At 57.6% G+C, this 22030-nt stretch overlaps 2 protein-coding genes across 5 annotated transcripts; both read left to right on the top strand.

Annotated features, from left to right (window-relative positions):
* Positions 1–2820: 2820 nt before the first annotated feature.
* KRT15 (keratin 15) lies at positions 2821–6949 on the top strand. Of its 3 annotated transcripts, none has more exons than XM_069482547.1 (8): positions 2821–3327; positions 4262–4344; positions 4466–4622; positions 5067–5228; positions 5318–5443; positions 5633–5853; positions 6355–6380; positions 6852–6949. In XM_069482547.1, the coding sequence occupies exons 1-8, from the start codon at positions 2821–2823 to the stop codon at positions 6947–6949; spliced, it is 1380 nt and encodes a 459-aa protein (XP_069338648.1). The 3 variants fall into 3 exon arrangements, with proteins under 3 accessions (XP_069338648.1, XP_069338647.1, XP_069338649.1); XM_069482546.1 differs by having other exon boundaries at positions 6355–6396; positions 6865–6949; XM_069482548.1 differs by lacking the exons at positions 6355–6380; positions 6852–6949 and having other exon boundaries at positions 2884–2996; positions 3093–3327; positions 5633–5857.
* Positions 6950–14606: 7657 nt separating this feature from the next.
* On the top strand, positions 14607–17472 carry LOC138391583 (keratin, type I cytoskeletal 13). 2 transcript variants are annotated; one of them, XM_069481417.1, is made up of 7 exons: positions 14685–14752; positions 14864–15092; positions 16135–16217; positions 16414–16570; positions 16759–16920; positions 17031–17156; positions 17248–17472. In XM_069481417.1, the coding sequence occupies exons 2-7, from the start codon at positions 14919–14921 to the stop codon at positions 17470–17472; spliced, it is 927 nt and encodes a 308-aa protein (XP_069337518.1). In that variant the 5' UTR covers positions 14685–14752; positions 14864–14918. The 2 variants fall into 2 exon arrangements, with proteins under 2 accessions (XP_069337516.1, XP_069337518.1); XM_069481415.1 differs by having other exon boundaries at positions 14607–15092.
* Positions 17473–22030: the final 4558 nt, after the last annotated feature.

Here is a 22030-nt window from a genome sequence, read left to right as displayed (position 1 = left end):
TCGGTCATCTCACGGTCATCTCACTCTGTCTCCGTGAGTCAGGCGGCGCTGGAGTTGTTTCCATTTGTCCTGACTGGTAGACTGAGGCTGAGAGAGAGGAAGTGTCAGTCCCAAAGCCGCACACGTAATAAAGGGGAAAGGAGGGATTCGAAGGGACATCTCCAGGCCGCAGGTGGTACACTCTGTGCCTGGCATCTCCTTGGGGAATGGGGAGGTGGGGGGGGCTCTCAGGTTTATGGAGACCTCCCTCCCCATGTGCCCTCAAATGCTCACTGGGGTCCCTGTTAATGGCCCCATTTTAAATCAGGAACCAGGCTCAGAGGGGCTGAGTCACACCCAGAGGTGGCATCCGGCCCAGGCTCTTGCCATCCGGCCGCACTGCCCCCTCCCAAGGAGGGACGCTTACTCCAGAGACTGTCTGGCTGCAGTGGGCGAAGGTCGGAAACTGGGGCAGGGCCTGGGGCTGCAGCCTGGGTGCAGCTTGGTCCCACCCGGTGCTAATGGAGTCCCCAGGGCTGCCCAGACCTGAGCTCGCAGTAGCTGTTTGGGCTGAAACCAGGCAGTTGTTATGGGGGCGGCGAGGGGGCAGCTGGGCCTGCGAGCGTGGGGAACGCCACCTCGAGGGGGTGCTGGAGGCCGGTCAGGGTGCAGAAGGGAGGCTGGCAGGGGTCCAGCCGTCCTTACTTGGGTGGCTGGCGAGTAATTGTTCCTTGTTAATTGCTGGGGCCACAATGTCTGCAGAGGCTTAATGAGCTCTGGCTGATCCGAGTTTGATTATTTTTCCTTCGGAGGAAAAGACAATATCCTCCCACCGGTGAGACAATACCACACTGTCTGCGCCCAGCTTGGACGCCCTGCTCGCTGTGAAGCCGCACTGTGGGGGGACGCCCCCAACCAAGGCCTGTGCTTCCCCTCCTACCACCCGAGCGCAGATGCAGGAATTTGGGGTCTGAGGGAGGGACCCTCTTCTCCTGTCCCCTGTTTTGTTGGGGGGGGGTCCAAGGACCCAGCTGAGTCCTGGTGATGCCCCTTAGCAGCTTTGCCACCTTGTACAAATCGCTTCACCTGAGTCCCCATTTCATTCCTTCTGAAACTCGGGTGGGGGGTCACCCTCTGTGTCGTGAGGATTAGAAGAGGCGATGGGTGCAAAAGTGCTATGCAAATAGTGAAGTGTGTCGTGGAAGTAAAGGATGATGTTATTCCAGCGAGCGGAGAAGAAGCGGCATTGTCCCACAGGAGCTGGCCACAGAACGGCCCAGGAGCATGTCAGGCTCACAGGGCCATGGTGTGACGCCAAAGACAGAGTCCTCCTGGTGAGGGCGCTCAGGAGGCCCAGGTGCCGGACCTGTGGCCTCTCATCTGGCCCCTCAGAAGATGGGGGCTCTTGGGCCTCAGGGCTTCCCTGGAGCTGAGAGCTGAGAGCGCCCCTGGCTGCAAGGAAACAGACTTAAAAAGTAAAATGTCTAAGGTCTCACAGCATAATTGACAGAGCCAGGATTTGAACCCAGGTCTGAGGGAGCCCAGAGCCCTGTCCACTTCACTGTGCCACAACCAGGAAGCTTCCTCCTAACTCTCCACCCCTGGGCTTTCTGTAAACCCTGGAGGCAGGGCCAGAGGGCTGGGCCAGGCCTCTAGGTGTCACTGCCCGCAGGTATCAGATGTCACTGGGGAGTGGGGCCCCTGAGCTGGGGATAGAGGAAAGGGCTCTTCTGAGTGTGCGACTCCCCTCCCTGGCCTTGGTACCTTCTGTGTGAAGCGGTGCCTTGGCCTTCAAGATCTCTGGTGTTTTCCAGCCTGGCCGCCAGGCCTCCCGTCTCCTCCCTTCCCGCAGTGCTCGGGCACGCAGAGCCTTCTGGGTCAGCCTCTCCCCAGTCGTGCGGCACTTGACAGGACAAACGGGGGGTTAATCTGGCCCTGCTAAGCAGCGACTTGTCTCTCCCTGGAGAAGGCAGGGGCTGCCTGGAACTTGCCCCAGCCTTATCGGCAGAGGTTTGCCCCGACGTGTCCCAGGAGCAAGCAAGGGTTCAGCGACATGTGCAGTTGGCAGGTGGCAGGATCATCAATCAGCCCCTTGTCAGCGCTGAGCCCGCTGGGCTTTTGTGAGGGTGCAAGAGCCACGGGCTAGAGAAACAGGAGGGGGCTTCAGGTGGCGGGGTGGAGCAGAGGTGAGAGGAAGAGAGGCCAGGGAAGGGACAGATGCTGGCTCCTCTGGTCACCTTAGCTGGAACGTGACTCAAGACCCCCTCTCCTGTCCCCAGCCTGTCCCTGTGGGACCTGCATTCCAAGCCCTGCAGGCTTACACACAGGGTCCTAGAGCTGGAGACACAAAGCAGTAATGGAGCCCATGGGGCAAGGCTCCCAGAATGGGGGCACAGGAGGTCTGGCTGAGGGCACGGCTGGCCGGGGCTGTTCTAACTGTTCAGGCAGAGGCTTTGGTGGCCGTGCTGTGAATAGGGTTTGCTCCCTGCTCCCTCTTTTCTCCTGGAGTGGAGAGATGAACCTGTAATCCAAGTGTTAAAACTATGGCCCGGGGCAAAACACCATTAATTCTGAATCATCTCTTTTGTTGCTTTAAAAAAAAGAGAAGAAAAATTTCACACGAGCCACTTCGAGGTGTGCAGGCAGCTGTGTTTGTCAGGAAGGTAGAGGAGTTGGCTTCACTTTGTGGGAGGAGACGAGGTCCCACAGGCCCCTCTGAGGGGTATATAAGGAGCCCCAGCGAGGGGGTGACAGGCACTGCGCTCTGTTTCAGCCCAGCCCGGCGCCTCCCTGCCAGCGTCTCTCGTGCTTGCTGAGAACTCAGACACCGGCTACCTGGCCATGACCACCACATTTCTGCAAACTTCTTCCTCCACCTTTGGTGGGGGCTCTAACAGAGGGGGTTCCCTCCGGGCTGGGGGAGGCGGCTTTGGTGGCGGGAGTCTCTACGGGGGAGGTGGAAGCCGCAGTATCTCAGCTTCTTCTGCTAGGTTTGTCTCTTCGGGGTCAGGAGGGGGGTATGGGGGTGGCATGAGCTGTGGCTTTGGTGGAGGGGCTGGTAGTGCTTTTGGTGGAGGCTTCGGGGGTGGTGTTGGTGGGGGTTTTGGCGGCAGCTTCGGTGGGGGTTTTGGTGGTGGCGATGGCAGTCTCCTCTCTGGCAATGAGAAGGTCACCATGCAGAACCTCAACGACCGCCTGGCCTCCTACCTGGACAAGGTGCGCGCCCTGGAGGAGGCCAACACCGACCTGGAGGTGAAGATCCGAGACTGGTACCAGAAGCAGGCCCCGACCAGCCCCAAGCGTGACTACAGCCACTACTTCAAGACCATGGAAGAGCTCCGGGACAAGGTAAGTCCTCCGACATCGGAGACAGGGGAGCAGGCGGCTGGCGCCCTGCACACATCTCCAACGGCAGTGCTACTGCTGACTCGAGGAAATCCTTTCCTGCCCAGGCGATGACTGTCTGGCGTGTAACCTCGGCAAACTTGGAATGCACCTGCTTTCCAGGTGCAGCTGTGGCGCACATCTGCTCAACTTGGCAGTGCTGGGGAGGGAGGGGTGTCGGGAATCGTAGGACCAATGGGGCACAGGTGGGGCACATGCAAAGAGCCACTCGCCCTCCTCGCCCTGTGCACCCTGCAGGGCTCTGTGTAAAGGCTCCTTTATCTCTCTGGCAAGAGCCCGACATGCCAGGACCTCTTGCCTTTCCCTGTGAGGGTGTCTTTAGTGCCAGAAGCACTGTCGGGACTTAGGAGACCTGTGCGCTCATTGCAGGTTCTGCCCCCGACTCACTCACCCTTTCCCTCCCCGGGACTGAGTTCCTCATCTGTAAAATACCTTTTTAGCTGCCCTCCAGGTCCCTACTGGCTGGAACGTTCTGTAGATTCATAGCTGTGTCCGAGGTGTGCAGGAAGCAGCGGCCACATAGGCTGGAGTAGGGGGCTGGTGGAGCATCCCTGAAGGGGCTATTGTCACAGCCGAATGTGGCCCCACCCACTCTGGGGCAGCCAGTCCCCACAGGAGATTCCAGCCAGTGCTGCCTCCCTGGCCCTTCATGCCCTGGAGACAGGGAGGGCAACCCCTCAGGTGTCCCAGGGATGGTGGCAGGGGGGCAGACCAAGTAATGGGCACGCCAGGTGAGGCTGGGCTCTGCCTGCCCTTGGGGCCCTACGGGCAGTGTCAGAGGGGAGACTGTCGGTGAGGGGCAGGCCCTGGGTGCAGAGCAGAGAGTGGCGGGGCAGGGGGAGGAGTCTTCCTGGCACCAACTCCCAGTCTCCTGCAGATCCTGGCGGCCACTATCGACAACTCCCGCGTGATCCTGGAGATCGACAACGCCAGGCTGGCTGCGGACGACTTCAGGCTCAAGTGTGTGCCCACCTCCCTCTCCCCTTCCTGTGTTGCCCCCTTCCCCTGGCCGTCCTCTCCCTGGGCTCAGGCAGCCCAGGCCCCTCACCCCTCTCGCTTTGGGCCCCCTCTTACTTCCCAGGTATGAGAACGAGCTGGCCCTGCGCCAGAGCGTGGAGGCCGACATCAATGGCCTGCGCCGCGTGCTGGACGAGCTGACCCTGGCCAGGACCGACCTGGAGATGCAGATCGAGAGCCTGAACGAGGAGCTGGCCTACTTGAGGAAGAACCACGAGGAGGTGAGTACGGGCAGGCGCTGGGGCTGGTGGGAGGTCACGGGGCTGCTAGTGCCTCTTCATGGCTGTGCTAGTAGTTCAGAAATGCACTGCCACCAAAAACAGGGGTCCCTGTGGAGAGGAAAGGACACTGTCCTCTAGAGGCAAGACCCACGGCCAGGCCAGGTGGTCCGTGTGAACTGCTGCCTTCCTCATTAGCTTGGCAAGCTCACGCCAGAGCCCTGCTGTCTCGGGTCCTCCCTTGGTAGGACCTGGAGCAGAGGAGAGGTCCGGAGCTGAGGCACCCATGTGATCAGAGCTTTCCATGTGCAATGCGGAGCACAGGCTGGCCGGGGTGGGTGCCAAGGTCACAGTGTGAGTTAGGGACAGAGCCAGGATTCGCACGCGGGGCCCCACTCTGGGCTCTCTTCTGCCCTCTGTCTCCAAATGGTTCCTCCCGCCCTGCAGGAGATGAAGGAGTTCAGCAGCCAGCTGGCCGGCCAGGTCAACGTGGAGATGGATGCAGCGCCAGGCGTGGACCTGACCCGCGCGCTGGCGGAGATGAGGGAGCAGTACGAGGCCATGGCGGAGAGGAACCGCCGGGAAGCCGAGGCCTGGTTCTTCAGCAAGGTTGTCCTGACCTCCCGCCCACCCCGCCCGCCCCACGCCCTGGGTCTCTGAGGAGGCCCTGGCTCATTACTCTTGTGTGGGACCTGCAGACCGAGGAGCTGAACAAGGAGGTGGCCTCCAACACGGAAATGATCCAGACCAGCAAGACGGAGATCACAGACCTGAGACGCACCCTGCAGGGGCTGGAGATCGAGTTGCAGTCCCAGCTCAGCATGGTACGGCCCCCGCCCCCGCCCCAGCCCCACGGATGACAGATGCTCCCACCCTCCGCCGCTGGTTACGCCTCGGAGTTCTCAAGCCCCCTCGGGGGTGGTTCCCTGAGCTCCATTCAATCCCCTCTGCCCCCGGGGTCTGGGCGGGTTCCTCTCCAGCCTGATGTGTCTGTGGATCTGTCGCCCCACCAGAAAGCGGGGCTGGAGAACTCGCTGGCGGAGACGGAGTGCCGCTACGCCACGCAGCTGCAGCAGATCCAGGGGCTCATCAGCGGCCTGGAGGCCCAGCTGAGCGAGCTGCGATGCGAGATGGAGGCTCAGAACCAGGAGTACAAGGTGCTGCTGGACATCAAGACGCGGCTGGAGCAGGAGATCGCCACCTACCGCAGCCTGCTGGAGGGCCAGGACGCCAAGTAGGCGCATGGGCACAGGGGGAGGGATGAGGACGGTCTGGGTGTGGCTGGGGCTCAGGGTCATCCTAAGGGGATTGCAGGGTGTCCCCAAGTGCCTTCGAGGGACGACAAAAAGAGAGCCTAGCAAGGAGGGAGGGTCTGGACTCTGTGCTCTGGTCTTTGGCTATTGCCTTGGGCAGGTCACTTCACCAGTCTGGTCTTGGTTTGCTTCTGTAAATGGTCAGGGTTGGGCTAGTAGCCTTTGAGATCTAATGCTCGTTCCATTCTCTGCATGGAGTAGATGGTGTGTTCTTGTAGATCAGAATCTGTCTACTCGGGGGTAGCAGGCCTGGGTGGGTGTCAGGGTATTAGGGTGTCACAGCTTCCAAAGTGTCGGATTAGGGTTAGGGTGTGGAGATAGTGTTGGAGTGGGCGGGAGGGGCTGCTTCACCATCCACACAAGCTCCTAGGGAGACCTGAGCTTTTGCCCTTTGCTAACATCTGCTTCCCCCTCTCTTTCAGGATGGCTGGCATTGGCATCCCAGCAGGTAGGACGGCTTCACTGTCCTGGTGTGGGGTGGCGGTGGGGAGCTGTTGAAGCTTCTCCTTGGAGATGGGGAAGGAGAAAGAGACCAAACTTCCCAGTGAGGCAGGGACACGCCCATTCCAATCGATGTCCCTTCCTCAGTGGGACCCTCTACTGGCCCCAGGTGGGGTTGGGGTTGGAGATTTATTGAGAAACTTCCAGGCTGAGCAGGCTTTGTGCAGGGCATGTCTCTCCCCCAGGCCCCATCTGCATGCACTTCTGGTAAGATGCCCACGGCTACTCCCTGTTGTCGCTCCCTGCCGGGCATGTCTGCCACGGCCACTGCCCATCTCTTTGATGAGTAATTCAACACCAGACCTGGCAGCTCTTAAAGGACTGAGCAGTGGCCATTCTCAGGGTGCTGTCCAGTCTTCCCAGAGTCCAGCCAAGGTCCTGGTTCCCCCACTCTATAGCTCGCCCCTTTGCTCCGCAGCTGCTTTGGGAAGTGGTGGCGGTGGCAGCAGCAGTGGCAATTTGCACATCAAAATAGAGGAGTCAGTGGATGGAAAGACGTTTTCTTCCCGCCAGTGAGAGATCTAAGTGCTCAGTGCAGGGGAAACGTCCCTTGCCACCCCCACCCTCCCCAGGCTGAGTGGAGGACGGGCCAGAGGGGCTGGACAAGGAAACTCCAGTTCGTGCCTTCAGGGACAGACCAGCTGAAGAGGGTCCCTCCCTCTTCTTGGTTGGGGCTTTGCATGCTTGCCCTTCCTCCCCCCTACCCCTCCCCAGCAGAAGAAGCTGAATTGTGTAACCACTTCATTTGTGCGGTGTCTGTTCATGAAATAAAAAATTGCCTTTCCTCAAAAATATTTCCTGTTTCTTTGAAACATCCCTCCACTCCTTTTTGAGAAATAAAACCTGCATCCCTGCCTCAGACCAGTGGTTGGGAGAGGCAGGATGAGTCTTTTGTTATTTGTGCTACAGGAGATGGCTCAGCCAGAACCTGGGGAGGGAGGTCCTGGGTGGAGGTCACGGGACTGTCTTCAGCAGAGGTGGGACAGCTACGATGGGATGATCAGGATCATCAACTGTAGTTGAACAGCAATTGCCTGATGCCGAGAACCCACCCTTTAAAAACTCTGTAGTTCTGCTTATTATTAGGACGATGGCATTTTTCAGACAGAAATCTCCATCCTTCTCTTTTTCCAGCAAAGTGATAAACTTCTCTTTCCTTTGCCTCAAAAAAAAAAAAAAAAAAAAAAAAAGAATTGCCTTGTTTTTGCAAATATCTCTTGGTAGCGTGTCTTGTTTTGCTTGATGGGGTCCAGGTTGGCCTCTGACCCCTGAGGAGACCCAGGGTCCATGTGCTGACATGTCCTTTCATTTTGGCTTCTTCCCTGCGTGGCCATAATTCGTTCTCTGGGGTGCCCAGGGTGCTGGGGCCTGAAACAAACCCAGTGCTGCTCAGGTGACTTGCTCTTCTGGCTGTCCCCATGGGGTGACTGGGGAAGTGGGAGTGGGGGATTCCCCAGAGCAGTTGGTGCACCCAGCACAGCACTCGATGCATCTAATGATTATTTACTAAGTGACCCAGTGCACTGATTGCATTGGTTTGACATTGTGAGGCTGGTACGGCGTCAGGCACACTCACCATGTGTTTCACTTAATCCCCCCCACTGTAGGCGGCCAGGATTTATTATTCCCATCTTAGAGATGAGGACACTGAAGTCAGAGCGAGGAAGGACTTGCCTGGGCCCTGTAGATGGATAGTACCCAGCAGGTCTGGGCCGGGGACTCCAAGACCAGGGCTTGCTGGGACCCCAGGCCCCTTCTCACAGCCTGTTGCCAGGACCCTCCTTGCTTCCAGCCCTCACCACCTGTGCTTCTCGACTTTCCCTCCTTTCCAGATGGGCACTCCCGACTTCCACCTCTATCCCCTGCAAAGCTGGCCCCATGCCCCTGAAGCCACCTTCCCCGATTTCCCCAAGCTTAAGTCCAAACCAATGCCACCACTCTGGCCCTCCACCATCCAAAGCCCACCCCTGCTTTCCGTCTCCAGCATCCCCTCCCCAAGTCTGTAAGAGCAGCAGCATCCACCCCACACCTGGTTTGTTGCCTCTGGTCTGCGTCTGGTTTCTCCGAGCTCTGGGATTTATTGCCCTGAACAGAGGGAGGAAATGAGGAAGAGGAAGCAAATTCCGGGTGGGGTGCAGAGGCTGGGCTGGCTCAGGCCCTGGGGTGAGGATGGGGCAGGGAGGGAGAACCGGTTTCTTAGTCCCACTGGGAAGGGCAGGCTGGAGGTGTCTCTGTTCTTCGGACAATGTGATCTTTTGAGGGAAGAGCCAAGCCCTTGCAGAGGGTCTTCCTGTGTCTTGCTGGGCACAGTCCCTTCCCCACCAGCCTGGGTTGGAGAGGAGGTGGTGCCTGCTCTTCCTGGGGGAGATTTAATCAAGAATCCTGAGGACACCCGGAGGCTGGGCTTCCCTGGGGATGGAGGAAGGAGATGGGACTTGCTGAGTGTCTGAAATATGCCAGGCCCTGGGCAGGGCCGTCCATGGCTGCGTCTCATTAACTCCCCACAGCTCTGTGAAGTCGGTTTTAGAAGAGGAAACTGAGGCCGGGGGAAGCTAAATAACTTGAATGAGGTCACAAGCCGGGGAATGGGACTGGTCTCTCTGATCCCAGGCCCTTGATTTTCCCTGACATCATGAGGTGACAGAAGCTGAGACATGGTTCTTAAGACGGTGTGCAGTAAAGCCCATGTCTTACCCTCTGTGGGCAGCCTCTTCAAATGTCATACAGGCACTAGTGTCAGAAAGATCGTCCTCACCTCTAACCTCGGTCTCTCATGCTGTGGTTTAAGCTCACACTGAAGCCCCCACCGTCAGCTGCCTTGTCCTCCTGGGAACACGCCAGGCTCATTCCCAAGCCCCCGTCAGCCCCTGGCAGTTGTAGCCAGTGTCCCCAGCTGCTGCTTCTGCCTCGCTGGACTGTGGGCCTCTGTTGAGAGGTCTCAGGCCTTCCAAGCAGCCAGCAAAGGGTTTTCTCAGCTTTTAGTTTCCAAAAATAACAATCTCTGTAAAAGGAGCAGCGAGGCTAGGTGGCACTCAGCCCATGGGCCACATCTCGTGTGGCTTCTCTTGGGGCCAGACCCCGAGTTGGGGGGTAGGAGGGCAATCTGTTTCTATCTCCCTGGAGTGCCTGTTTCTGCTCTCCTGGGATTCCAAGAGGTACTGTCAGAGAAATCCTTGGAACTTGCCAAGTCCTGTCCCCAGCCTGACCCTGGAGTGAGACATCCGTCCCCAGGGATGGCTTACGCCCCGCTAAGCCCTTAAATAGTCCATAGACAGAGGTGGTGCATCTTCCGACTGCTCTGGGTTGAGCTCAGGCTTGGTTTTCAGCCAATCAGGGAAGGAGGCAGCAGGTGATATCCCCTCCCTTCTCCCCACAGAGAGAGGGTGGCTTTGGGACTAGAGATTAGGACCTTGGGTGTGTCCTCTGCTCAGGCTGGGCTTCCCAGAGCAGGCACGGGACATGCCTGCCACTGTCTCCCTGAGGACTGTGGCTGGTCCCTGCCTCTCTCTGGGTCTCAGTTTCCCCATCTGTAAATCGGGAGTCTGGCTGGATGAGAGGATCACTAAGGTCTCTATGAGATGCTCCATATTCGGGACCTCGGGGGGAGCCCAGACTGTAAGATCTGTGACAGCAGGGACTGTGTTCACTGTATTCACCGCTAAACCCTCAGTGTGGGTGCTGAATATGTATTTGTAAAATTAATGCACGAACTTACTTCTCCTTTGCTTTCTCCTGCCTGGGCATGGCTTTGGATGTTCATCGGTATCTGGGGAGTGTGCCCACCTGGTGACAGCAGGCTGCACAGGAGAAAATGAGATTTGGAGCTGGGGTGACCCCACTCTCGTTTGCCCTTCCTTCTCACCTAAAGGCAGCAAAGTGTCCCCAAAACAGCTTCTCAGGCATTTATCAAGGGCTTTCCTATGCCAGGAGCAGTATCTGGAGACATATTTGACAAAGGTCCTATCCTCAGGGAACCCAAGATGGAGTGAGAGAAATAAAATAGGAAGGCCACCAACTGCCATTTGTGTGCTTGCTGTGAGCAAAGAAATGTGTCAGTGCCGGGTGGAGGCTGGGAAGAATTCTCGGACAGGTCACTCGCCATGCGTGACTTGCATTTCCTCATTTGTAAGAGGGAGGCCATAGCAACCTTCCACCTGCCCAGCGCCTCCCACAGCCCAGGTATTTGAAAAGCCTCAAATATTAACTCACCTCATGCCCATTCTCCAGTGGTGGCCACAGAGGCACTGAGAGGTTGAGTGACTTTCCTGAGGTCACACAGCTAGTCGATTGCAGATGAAGGGTTGAAACTCTGGTCTACCTTGTCCAAAGCCTTTGCTGACTTAGCTGAATTTCTGGGAAGTCTGGGTGATATCAAAGAGACTTTAGAAAGCTGGGTGCTATAGAAAGGTAAGGGCCTGAGGCATTGAGGCATGTCTGCAAGGACTTCTGAGTAATACCAAGCAGGCATCTCCGAGGAGGGGGGAGCTGCCCAGAGGGCCCAGGGTGACTGTCTGGGGACAGGCCACCTTTCAGGAGAGGCCCGTCCCCTGTGGGGGAGCCTCGAGACCCTTTGGGTGGTGAGTCGGCCGTCCTGGGCTCTGGGCCCTTGGAGTCCTGAGAGAGAGGGAGGGAGGGCGGTGTCTGATTCAAGCAAGGGATTCTCGGTTAGGATCTGGGGGACAGGGTTTAGGCCTGAGCTCTGCAGATGAACCAGAGACTCAGAAAGGCCGCTTGCTGAAGGAAACTTAGAAATCATGGCAGTGTCAGGCCCATGGTGAACTGGCGGCAGAGCTGGACAAATCCATTCAATTTTTTCTTGTTCCCACCGTCCTGGGCCTCAGCATTCTGGGCCTCAGTTTCCACACGTGTGATGGTGGTTGGATGGGAAAGTCCCTGCAACAGTTCTGTGCTGAGCAAGCACTTCCACAGGCCCCTGAGCCTTGGAGCTCAGACCGGGGACAGATGGCAGACAGGCTGCCCTGTCATGGCATCGGCTGCACAGGCCTGGCAGGACCATCCGCCGGCCCCACCTGGGGTGATAGGTTGGCCTGAGAAAGGGCGAGGCCAGGGGGTGTCCTTGCTTGCACGGGGTGGTGCTCACACTGGCCTGAAAGGGGTTCTCCACGGACACAATCGCACTTTCTGGTTTGGGCAATGTGTTTAACCTCCCTGGGCCTCAGTTTCCTCACCTGAAAAAAGAGTGTGATAAAAATAGTAGAGTTGTTTTGAGGACCAGGTGAGCTCATGCATGTAGAGTGTTTCACATTTCACCTAGTCTTCAGTAAATGTCAGCTAGTGTTAGCTTTATTATCTCTTAACATGTATAGAACGTGAATATCGGAGAAAGAAACTGCTTTTCCTTCTTACCTGTGCTCATACTCAACACAGACCACTTCTGTGACCCCGCACCACGCAAGTCTCCGACACCAGCTGTGTATCCTACAAGTCAACCCACTTCTGACCCCACCTGGAGTTAGCACAGACCCCACGGATGAAGGGCTCAGTCCCACAAGACTGAGATGCCCCTCGCTTGAGATGCCTGTCACAAGTAGCAGGTCCCCCGGTGACCCGCAGCTTCTGACTTGGCTACAGATCACGGGTTTCCATGACTCCCTTCTTGGGTTTGACAGTTTGACAGAGCAGCTCACAGATCCCAGGAGAGCAGGGTACTTAGGCTGCCAAGACACTGTCAGGGCAGAGAGAGCCAGAAGCCAGATTTAAATCTTGACTTCATGGTGTCCTCGGGCAAGTGACTTGCCCTCCCTGAACCTCAACTGCCTCATCTATAAAATGGGGCTAATAAAACCTTCTCCTGTGCTTTCGAGACTCAAGGACGATGTGTTATTAAGCACTGCCTGGCTTGCAGGTTTCCCTCTGTTCCCTTGAAACGTTACTGGGGAGGGATCGCAGTCATTTCATGTTATTTTGCCAAAAAGCAAAGCAGAAAGCCTAAGCCAAGCTAGCAGCTCCTTGGCTCTAGCTCTGTCCTGTCTCCACTAGGACCGGGGACGGGAGAGGAGAGCTGGGTCTCTGCCCCACTTCCTCCAGGAGGGCCTGGCATGTGTCCCCTAGTCCTGTGGGCCCTGGGGTTCCCCGCGTGTTGGAGGAAGGCTTTCTTGTGTCAAGGCACCATGAGTCCCCGTGCGGAGGGGCGGGGCCGTGCCCTGACCCCTAGGGGAGACATGCCATGGGCCACCCATGTTTGTCCTACCGGGGCTTTGGAGGATCTGCGGCATTGTTACTCTAAGAGGCGTTGGCATGAACCTGCTTGTCAGCCCCGGGAGGACTGGGGCATTGTCACCCCAGGCCTGGCAGGTTCCATTAATCACCTTGCTGTCAGTTTTGATCCTCTACTAGAGCCTGAGCACTCCTGCTTTGGGCTGAATCACCCCTTTTCAGAGAGAGAGAGCTGAGCTGTCACCTCAGGCAGGAGGGCTGGGCAGGGTCAGAGGTCAGCCTGAATCCCTGGCACTGCCGTGGGGTTGGGGGCTGTTGGGCAGCGGCAGACACCCCGGCTTTCCCACTGGTGCAGATGCTGGCTGGGTGAGACACAGGCCCACTTCCCTACCCCAGAAAACAAAGGGCAAGAAAGCCCTGACTCAGGTCTCTCATTTCTGGTCTTGCTGAATCCAGCCCGAATGGTGAGGCCTCCCCTGGCAGGGTCACTACACAGTCCTTGCGTTTCTCAGCCACATCCCAAGGGACCCTGGCCCCAGCCCCTGGGACGCATCCTCCTATGTGTCCTCTTAGTCAAACACCTCACACGGCTGGGGCACTAGAAGGGGCCCCGTGCGGGTTATTGCAAGACCTGCCTTCCGGACGCGGCTGTGCGGCTACGGCGGTTAGTATGACAGAGTGACGAAACCACAGGTCACACTGATCTAGGGCACCTCAACCTTGACGCTCCTCACATTTTGGGCCCGATGATTCTTTGTTGTGGGAACGGTCCTGTGCATTGTAGGGTGTTTAGCCCCATCCCTGGACAACCAAAATGTCTTTAGACATTGTCAAATGTCCCCTGGGGAGCAAAGTAGCCCCTGGCTGAGAACCTCGGAGCTGGGCTATGGTGACAGAGGCTGTCAGTGGTTATGTCAGGTGTGTGGGGTGTCGGCAATTGGCTGGGAAAGGTACAAGGAGCTTTATGGAGTGTAGGAAGTGTGTTGGGTGGTGGGTACACAGGCCATGCATGGGCCAAAAGACACAAGCAGGACACGTGACGTATACATTTTATAGTGTGAAAAATATACTTAAAATGAACCTCAGTGTCAGACAGAGCCAGATTTGGGTTTCAGTCCTAAGGCTCATTTTCCTCATGTGTGGAAGAGAGACAATAGTAGGACCCACCGCAAGGGGCTGTTGCAAAGATGAAATGGGACGGGGAGTGTGAAGGACTTGGCCCAGAGGCTGCCTACGGTAAGAGCCCTGAGAATACTGGCTATTATAATGTGCAAGGCGGCTTCGTCTTTCCATGCCTCAGTTTCCCCAGCTGTGCTTGAGTGTCCTGAAGACCCCCTAAGGTCCCTGTCACTGTGACTTTTCCTGATAGTCTTGGGGCTGTTTCTTTCTTGGGCAAAACACTTTCAAGGCAGTTTGTTCTACAAGACCAAGCAGTTTGTCACCAGAGTCGTTGGGAGTGCTGGTGTGGATGAAGAGCTAGGAAGGATCCAGAACATCTTCAGCAGTTTTAGGGAGAGAAGAAAGGGAGGTCAAGGGCTGCGGTGATCTTGCAAAGCACAGGGCCACTCTGCGGCCACCCTTCCCTTGGCAGAGGCTCCTTGGCAGACCTTCGCAGCTCGGTCCCCATGCTAATACTGGGTGGGGCCGAGAGCCTGCAGGGTGAGCTCCTTAAGCGGAGAGGGAGCACAGAATGCAGCTGTCAAAAGGGCAATTGCGGGCAGAACGCTGTCCCCTCTGAATCATCTCTTTTGTTGAGGATTAGAAAAAAGCCACCCCCAAAAGGCACAACCCACCCTGGAGAGCAGAGGTAACTGGGCTGTGGGAATCAGAAGTGCAGTTGGCAGCAAGTCAGAGGGTGGGGAAGGGAGGAGAGAAGACGTCCAGCCCCCACGGAGGTGTATAAAAGGCATCCACTCCAGGGAAGAGCCACCATCCTCGGCCCAAGCCAAGCCAAGCCAAGCTTCTCTCTGCACCTGATCTCAATCCCCCTCTCGCCATGAGCGTTCGCCTGCAGAGTTCCTCCGCCAGCTATGGAGGTGGTTTCGGGGGTGGCTCTTGCCAGCTGGGGGGAGGCCGCGGTGTCTCTTCCTGTTCAAGCCGGTTTGTCTCTGGCGGCTCAGCCGGGGGATACGGGGGTGGCGTGAGCTGTGGCTTTGGTGGAGGGGCTGGTAGTGGCTTTGGTGGAGGCTTTGGAGCTGGCGTTGGTGGGGGTTTTGGTGGTAGCTTTGGTGGGGGTTTTGGTGGTAGCTTTGCTGGTGGTTTTGGTGGTGGCGATGGTGGTCTCCTTTCCGGCAATGAGAAGATCACCATGCAGAACCTCAACGAGCGCCTGGCCTCCTACCTGGACAAGGTGCGCGCCCTGGAGGAGGCCAACACTGAGCTGGAGGTGAAGATCCGTGACTGGTACCAGAAGCAGGCCCCGAGCAGCCCCGAGCGAGACTACAGCCACTACTACAAGACCATCGAAGAGCTCCGGGACAAGGTGAGCCCTTGGAAGCTAAGCAGGGGTCCTCAGGGCAGGGCACAGCCTCGGAGGCCAGGAAATGCTGCGTCACAGAGAGCAGGTGTGGATGGAATTCGCACCCTTCTTGCAGGGGAAAATTCTAATCTTTTACTGCAGAGTCTCTGCTCATGGGCTTTCTCGTGCCACAGCTTCCCAGATGCATGTTGTCCCACTATTTGCTTTCATTGTTCTTAATCATGTCAAAAAGTTTTACTGCTTTCCAAACAGTTATGTTATTAGTGACTCGATCTCTATAATCCTAGCCCACTGAGTTATTTGGAAACATGACAGTTTTACAATGAAGAATGACTAAAATCAACAGAGAAAGGGAGACATGTTCAGTCATTGTTCTGGGAATAACTGTTTATTTTGTAGGGCACCCGTTGAAACTGTAATTCCTAATTGGCGGTGGCAGAGGGAGGGAGGCAGAGGCTCGGGTGGCCCAGAGCCTGGCTCCTGTCCACCGAGGCCTGCCCCTTACGCTGCGTACCAGCCTGTCGGAACAGAAATCCACCAGCGGGGGCTGAGTCCCAGCCCTGTGGGGTGGGTTTCAAATGCTTTGAGATATAAAAGTTGGGACTAGAGATTTGGATGGGTGGGAATAGCTGTTGGATTTCCCCTGTGCTCAGCTGGGAGGCCTGCTCCAGGGACGTTGTCATGCAATGTGGAGCCAAGCCGAGTCCCTTCTGACTTCCAGGAGGAGGCTCTCAAGACAGGGGCCCCCAGAGGTTGCTGGCCTGATGCTGCCGAGACATGACTAACCCGAGATGTTCTCGGCTATCATTCCCCTGAAAGGCATGTCCTGGATCTTCCCTTTCAGGGCCACACATAGAATGCTGGGGCGATGGGACAGGCTGGCCAGCCCCACTCTCACCGCGTAGAAGAGGGAAGTGCCTTGTCCCGGCTCGCAGGACAGGGAGGAGGCAGGGTCCCACGAGAACCAGTCCTGCCGTGTTTTCTCAGTCCTCCTCCCCAGACATGTGGACCCCTGCAAGAGGTCACCTTCTTCTGTATTTTGTAGATCCTGGCTGCCACCATTGACAACAACCGGGTCATCCTGGAGATCGACAATGCCAGGTTGGCTGCGGATGACTTCAGGCTCAAGTGAGTTTGTTTCCCTCATTCTCCTTTCCCAGCAGGCTCTTAGCTTAGGCAAATGCTCCTCTGGTCAATGGAATTGGAGCACCCCGAGAGTGAAGGTCTTGGAGAAGCAGCAGAGTCCCGTGCAGAGGTACGGGGAGTGTCTAATATCACCCATGTCTTGCTTTTGCAAAAAATGTTTTTTTCCCCACTATTTCAGGCATGAGAACGAGCTGACCCTGCGTCAGAGCGTGGAGGCTGACATCAATGGCCTGCGCCGCGTGCTGGACGAGCTGACCCTGTCCAAGACCGACCTGGAGTTGCAGATCGAGAGTCTGAACGAGGAGCTGGCCTACATAAAGAAGAACCATGAGGAGGTGAGGGGGGAATCACAGGCCTGCCATGGGCCAAGGCACCTCCAGGGAGAAAGGGGGGCCCTCTGCTGCAGCTAGGCTGAGCCCTCCACTGCGGGACCTGGGAGCGCTTTCCAGAACACTCCACCAGCTTTCAGAGCCAAGGAGGGGGAGGACAAGGAGTTTCATGCAGCTTCCTTTCCCCCCCACAGGAGATGAAGGAGTTCAGCAACCAGGTGGTCGGCCAGGTCAACGTGGAGATGGACGCCACCCCAGGCATCGACCTGACCCGCGTGCTGGCGGAGATGAGGGAGCAGTACGAGGCCATGGCGGAGAGGAACCGCCGGGACGCGGAGGAGTGGTTCCAGAGCAAGGTACCGGCCCTCTCACCCCACGTAGCCAGGTGGTGCCAGGCAGACACGGCCTCTTGGTCAGTCTCTTCTAGCTGAGCTCTTCCGTCACCTCCTTCCTGCTTGAATTCCAGAGTGCAGAGCTGAACAAGGAGGTCACTTCCAGCACCGCCATGATCCAGACCAGCAAGACAGAGATCACAGAGCTCAGGCGCACGCTGCAGGGCCTGGAGATCGAGCTGCAGTCCCAGCTGAGCATGGTACACCTGCGGCCCCCTGCCCGGCGGCCACCTCCTCCAGGTCTCCCTCTGGCCTGGCTCCCCCGTAACATCTTCTCTCTCGCCCCACCAGAAAGCGGGGCTGGAGAACTCGCTGGCGGAGACGGAGTGCCGCTACGCCCTGCAGCTGCAGCAGATCCAGGGGCTCATCAGCAGCATCGAGTCCCAGCTGAGCGAGCTGCGCAGTGAGATGGAGTGCCAGAACCAGGAGTACAAGGTGCTGCTGGACATCAAGACGCGGCTGGAGCAGGAGATCGCCACCTACCGCAGCCTGCTCGAGGGCCAGGACGCCAAGTAGGTCCCTCCAGCCTCCCTCTGCAGAACGTAGAGCAGGCAGGGCCTCAGAGGTCAGCCCACTGGTGTCAGAGAGGGGATGGTCACCTGTCTGAGCCTGAAGATGATCTCTTGAATCAGGCTGTGGGGACATTTAAAAACTTTCTCTTTCAGGCCCCTGAAATGGACGGGCAGGAATAGGGACTGCGGAGGGACCAACTAATATTGGGAAAAAAATGAGCTTGGATTCAGCTCAGCCAAACAAAGCTATGTCTATGGTGGTTTAACTGCCTTCAGGCCATTTGCAGAGACTGGGCCTTCCTTGTGGGCTCGGGGGAGGGGTTGAGTGAACCAGAGGGAGGACAGAGCTTCTGGCAAATGCGCCAATGATCTCTCCTCTTGAGGCCTCTCAGACAGAGAGATAGGCAGACAGACAGACAGGCCTGGCGGGTAGTTGATGCTGCTGCCCTTGAACTGGAGCACAGCTCAGTGAGAGTCCAACGCAGGGGCTCCTGTCCTGGCCTTACCCTCTGCTCACAGTTGCTTCTCTCCTCTCTCCCAGGATAGCCGGCTTCACCTCTGCAGGAGGTAAGGAAACAGCTCACAGGGAGGCGGGGCTAGGCTCACTGCTCCTTGGGGTGGGGCGGGGACGGGAGGCAGGGGGTGCTGGGCTCCCAGGGGGAGGGAAGGAGGGAGCTACTGGGCAGGTGGTCCTTGGCTCAGCTGTTTTCCTAAGTAGATGGCCCTGCCCCATGGAGCCACTGGGCTGTCTTGGAGAGAGCCACCTTTGGACAATAGAGTCCCTATCAACACAACACCCGACTAATTAGGAGTTTGTGAGCCTTCCTGGGGTCCCTGACCTGGCTTGAGGTGGGTCTTCTCTAACCTGAGCATCTTGTCTCCTCTGTTTTCCAGGAAGCGTCAGCATTGCTGCTAATGGCTCAGCTCGCCGCACCTCCGATGGCCGACGTCAGTAGGTCTTAAATCTGCCTGGCACCCCCTCCCTCTGTCTGCAGCACCCAGAGGAGAGAGCTGATGTTCCCTGCAGAAGAGAGGGGATGAAGGATGGGGGGCTCAGGCCCTCTGCTCCTAGGGCCGTCCTGACGCTCCCCCTGGGTGGACCCTCCCTGCCCCTCTCTTCCCTCCCCCACCTGGTTACTCTTTGGTTTCTCAACTTCTCTACTAAAAAGAAAAGATAACTCAATAAAGTTTCCTGCCTTTTTGCAAACGTATTTTTGGTTCTGGCCTGGTTTCTGAGGGTGGCCCCTGCTAAGGCCCTGATTTAGGGTTGGGGGGGAGGTGGGCACAGTTGGGCTGAGCCGCTAACCCAGACAAGGACAGGCCTGGGGATCTGCACAGCTAAGAAGGACACAAGGCACATGGGTGCAAAAATGACAAACACAGAGGACACAGGTAGCTCTTACATGATGGTGCCCAGCAAACATGGACTAAGGGAACACACCAGGACAGTGCAGGGACACATTAGCCAGCTCAGCAGTGCTGCGGGACGTCTAGTGACAAAGGCAGCAGTGGGGTTGTAGGCGAGTCACGTGGTGGGAAATGTGGGGAAAGGTACAGAGGCTGCAAGGGGCAGTCAAGGGGTGACTTGGGGAGACAGAGGCCCAGCCCCAACCTGCTGCCTCCCTGCTTCCTGCAGGCTGATGGCTCCACTCTGGCCTGAGGCATCCCGTCCTGCTGTCTTCTCAGCCCACCCCAAAGGCCTGCCACTCCAAACGCTCATTGGCAGGCTCCATGGCCTGCTGTCCCCCTCCTTCTTCTCTCTGCACGGTCCTCTGCCCCTCAGGAAGCCTCAGCTCCGAAGTGCAGCCTCCTCTTTCCCTGCTGACGCCCTATGTCAACATGCCCTGGACTTTGGCATAGGCCTTCTCCTCCCTTTTCTCTTCGTGGTCCCGTTGGACCATCCTGGACATGACCAGGGTTACAATTACCTGTCTGTTCAGGTGACTCCTGAACCTGAATCTCCCGCGGGGCCCCGCTCAGCTTCAGACCCCCGAGCCCGACTGTGCACCAGACCCCACCTCCTCCAATCCCCACGTGCAGAGGAGCTCCCGTCCTTCTCCCAGATCAGCTCCTTCCTTGTCCCCATCCTTGAGGATGTGGAAACCGGAGCCAGGAGCCCTGGAATCATTCTGGCCTCCTCTCCCCCTCACCCCTTGCACGAGTCCTTCCTGTGGATGTTGCTTTAGCTTTAACGTCCTCCCTGGTCCTAACTCTGGGTTTGTGGCCACAGCCTCCTCCTTGGCCTCCCGCCCTGCTCCCAAGCTCCGTACTCCAGCAGGGGCAATCGCTGGGAACTCCAGCTCTGGCTCCTGTCCTGGCCTCCCCAGCCCACCCCAAGGTCCTGCCATCCCAAACTGCTCTGCGGGAGGCAGCCAGCCACATGACTGGGCATCCTGGGGCCCTGGTTCAACGAGTGACCCCAGTCTGATCTGACCTTCCTCCTCCCCTTTCTCTCCATACCCCTGTGTTTATTGTATTGGAGACTAACTTTTATTGGAAGTTCAGACCGGGATGAACACCTCCTCCTCTGCAGCACTTGGCTGGCATGCGGCACACTTAGGTGCTCACACATGTGTGCCCGCCTGCTCCAGCATTGATGGTGTGCTCTAAGGGGGTAGGGCGGTGTCTTCCTCCTCTTGGGCCTGGCATCCGGCTGGAGCACAGGGGATTAAAGGCTGAGATGAATGAATGAACTGGGGAAATGCCTGTCAGGTGCCATTTGATTTTTGTCATCGTCTTTGAGGCCAGAGGGTAGGTAGAGCTCTGGCACCCTGGCCATCTCCCTCCTCCCCTGTCACCCTTCTCATTCCCCCGCCCTCCCCTCTGCAGCCCCCTGTGTGGTTTACTGTCCTCATTCACTGTCTACCTTCTTCTCTTTCCCTGCTCACACGCGTTTGTGGGCTACGAGTGGTCGGCTTATTCACATGGGGGTCACTCAGACATGCCCAGCCCAGCTCGCCAAGCCAGAAGGAAGGTGTCCACCCTCCACCCATTCCAGATCCCCCCCAGGCCCTGCCCACCCCCACTACAGAACGAGGTGGGGCTCAGTTCAAGTTCACATGCCCAGAATGGTGCCGGGAGCTAAGGAAGGCATCACAGAGAAACAGGACCTGCTCCCACTCCCGACACCTCTTAACCCTTTGTGTTAACCTATTCATTCAGCAGCTATTTGCTGAGTGCCCACAGTGTACCAGGTGCTGTATGGAATCCTGGGGGAAAAGGAGACAAATAAAAGGCAGCCTGTGTCTTCAGGGAGTCCATGAAGGAGATACCCACCACCGTAAATTATTATAATCTCCAGAGCTCAGCTCAGGTCTCACCCTTCTCTGGTCTTCGCCGCCGCCCCCTGCCCTACCCCGGTCCCAGCCAGACCCCTGCGCTTCAGCCGTCCCAGCAATTACCGGAGCGCCAGGTCCACAGTGCAGGCTCTGGAGCCACCGTAACCTGGTTTGCGTCCTGGCTCTGCCACCTACTCTGTTTGCACCCTGGGCAAGTGACTTAGCCTTCCTGAGCCTCCCTTCCTCATCTGCTGAGTGCTGCCTCCCTCTCGGGTTAATGAAAGTCAAGTGCTCAGAACACTCCCTGGCATGTAGCACGTGCTCTGTAAACGATACCTCTGGTCATGCCCTGTGAGTTCCTTCAGGGCAGGGATGGTTTCATAGTCATCCTCATCCTCATACCTAGGATGTTGCAGGGGCCCAGTCCACGTGCTGAATGGAGGAGTGGGGGAGGGGCAGATACAGCCGTGGGGAGCGAGCGAGGTAAGAAAGCTCGTCGCGTTGCGGGCACGAGGGAAAGGAGCCCCTGCCCCGGACTGAGAGTGGGGCCTGCGTCCTCAGCCCGAGCTGCCCTGGCTGGTCCAGGTACCCTGGGGTCCGGACCCCATGCCTTCTCCGTAGCACCAGCTCAGAAAAGGAGAGAGCTGCCCCTAAATAGCCCTGGGCTGGGTCTCGGGGAGCTCAGTGGGGGGTGAGGGTAGTCGCCCACGTGGAGCAGTGAAAGGAGCTGCACCCTTGGCCCAGTGGCGATCTGGCCTGGGAGCCCTTCACCCAGGCCCCGGGGAGGGCGCCAAGCCGCTGGGCCACACCTGAGGACCTCTGGCCCCGTCAGGAGTCCTGGGGAAGCTGGAGGGCAGGCCAAGAGCAGGTGTTCCTGCCAAAGCCCGCGGAAGCCTCCCTGAGCTGGGAGAAGGAGGCCGTGGCCCCAGCTCTGTGGCCTGGGGGGTGGGAGAGGCAGGGAGTGAGGACCCCGTTGCTGTCTAGGACTCAGCTTTAACTTAATCATCTACGTGGGGCGGCCACTCGAGGAGGGGGCAGATGTATAAATGTTGCTCCTCCACGGGGGTGGCCTAGGTGTCACGCCCACCCCAGGCTCACGCCGCTGCTTCTGAGTGAGGAAACAGCCCTGTCCCGATGGCATCTGGCTCATCTCCGTGCTCTTGACTGTCTGTGAATGAGCGCATGTTAGTGCAAGAGACTCTGGAATAAAGGGACAGTAGGAAAGGGAACGTAGGGTGCATCCGGCACTTCCTGCTCGACAAAGCTCCTTTCATCCTTTATTTC

The sequence above is a fragment of the Eulemur rufifrons genome, chromosome 9 (genome assembly GCF_041146395.1).
Source record: "Eulemur rufifrons isolate Redbay chromosome 9, OSU_ERuf_1, whole genome shotgun sequence".
NCBI classification, from domain to species: domain Eukaryota; kingdom Metazoa; phylum Chordata; class Mammalia; order Primates; family Lemuridae; genus Eulemur; species Eulemur rufifrons.
This window is presented reverse-complemented; position numbering and strand designations above follow the sequence as displayed.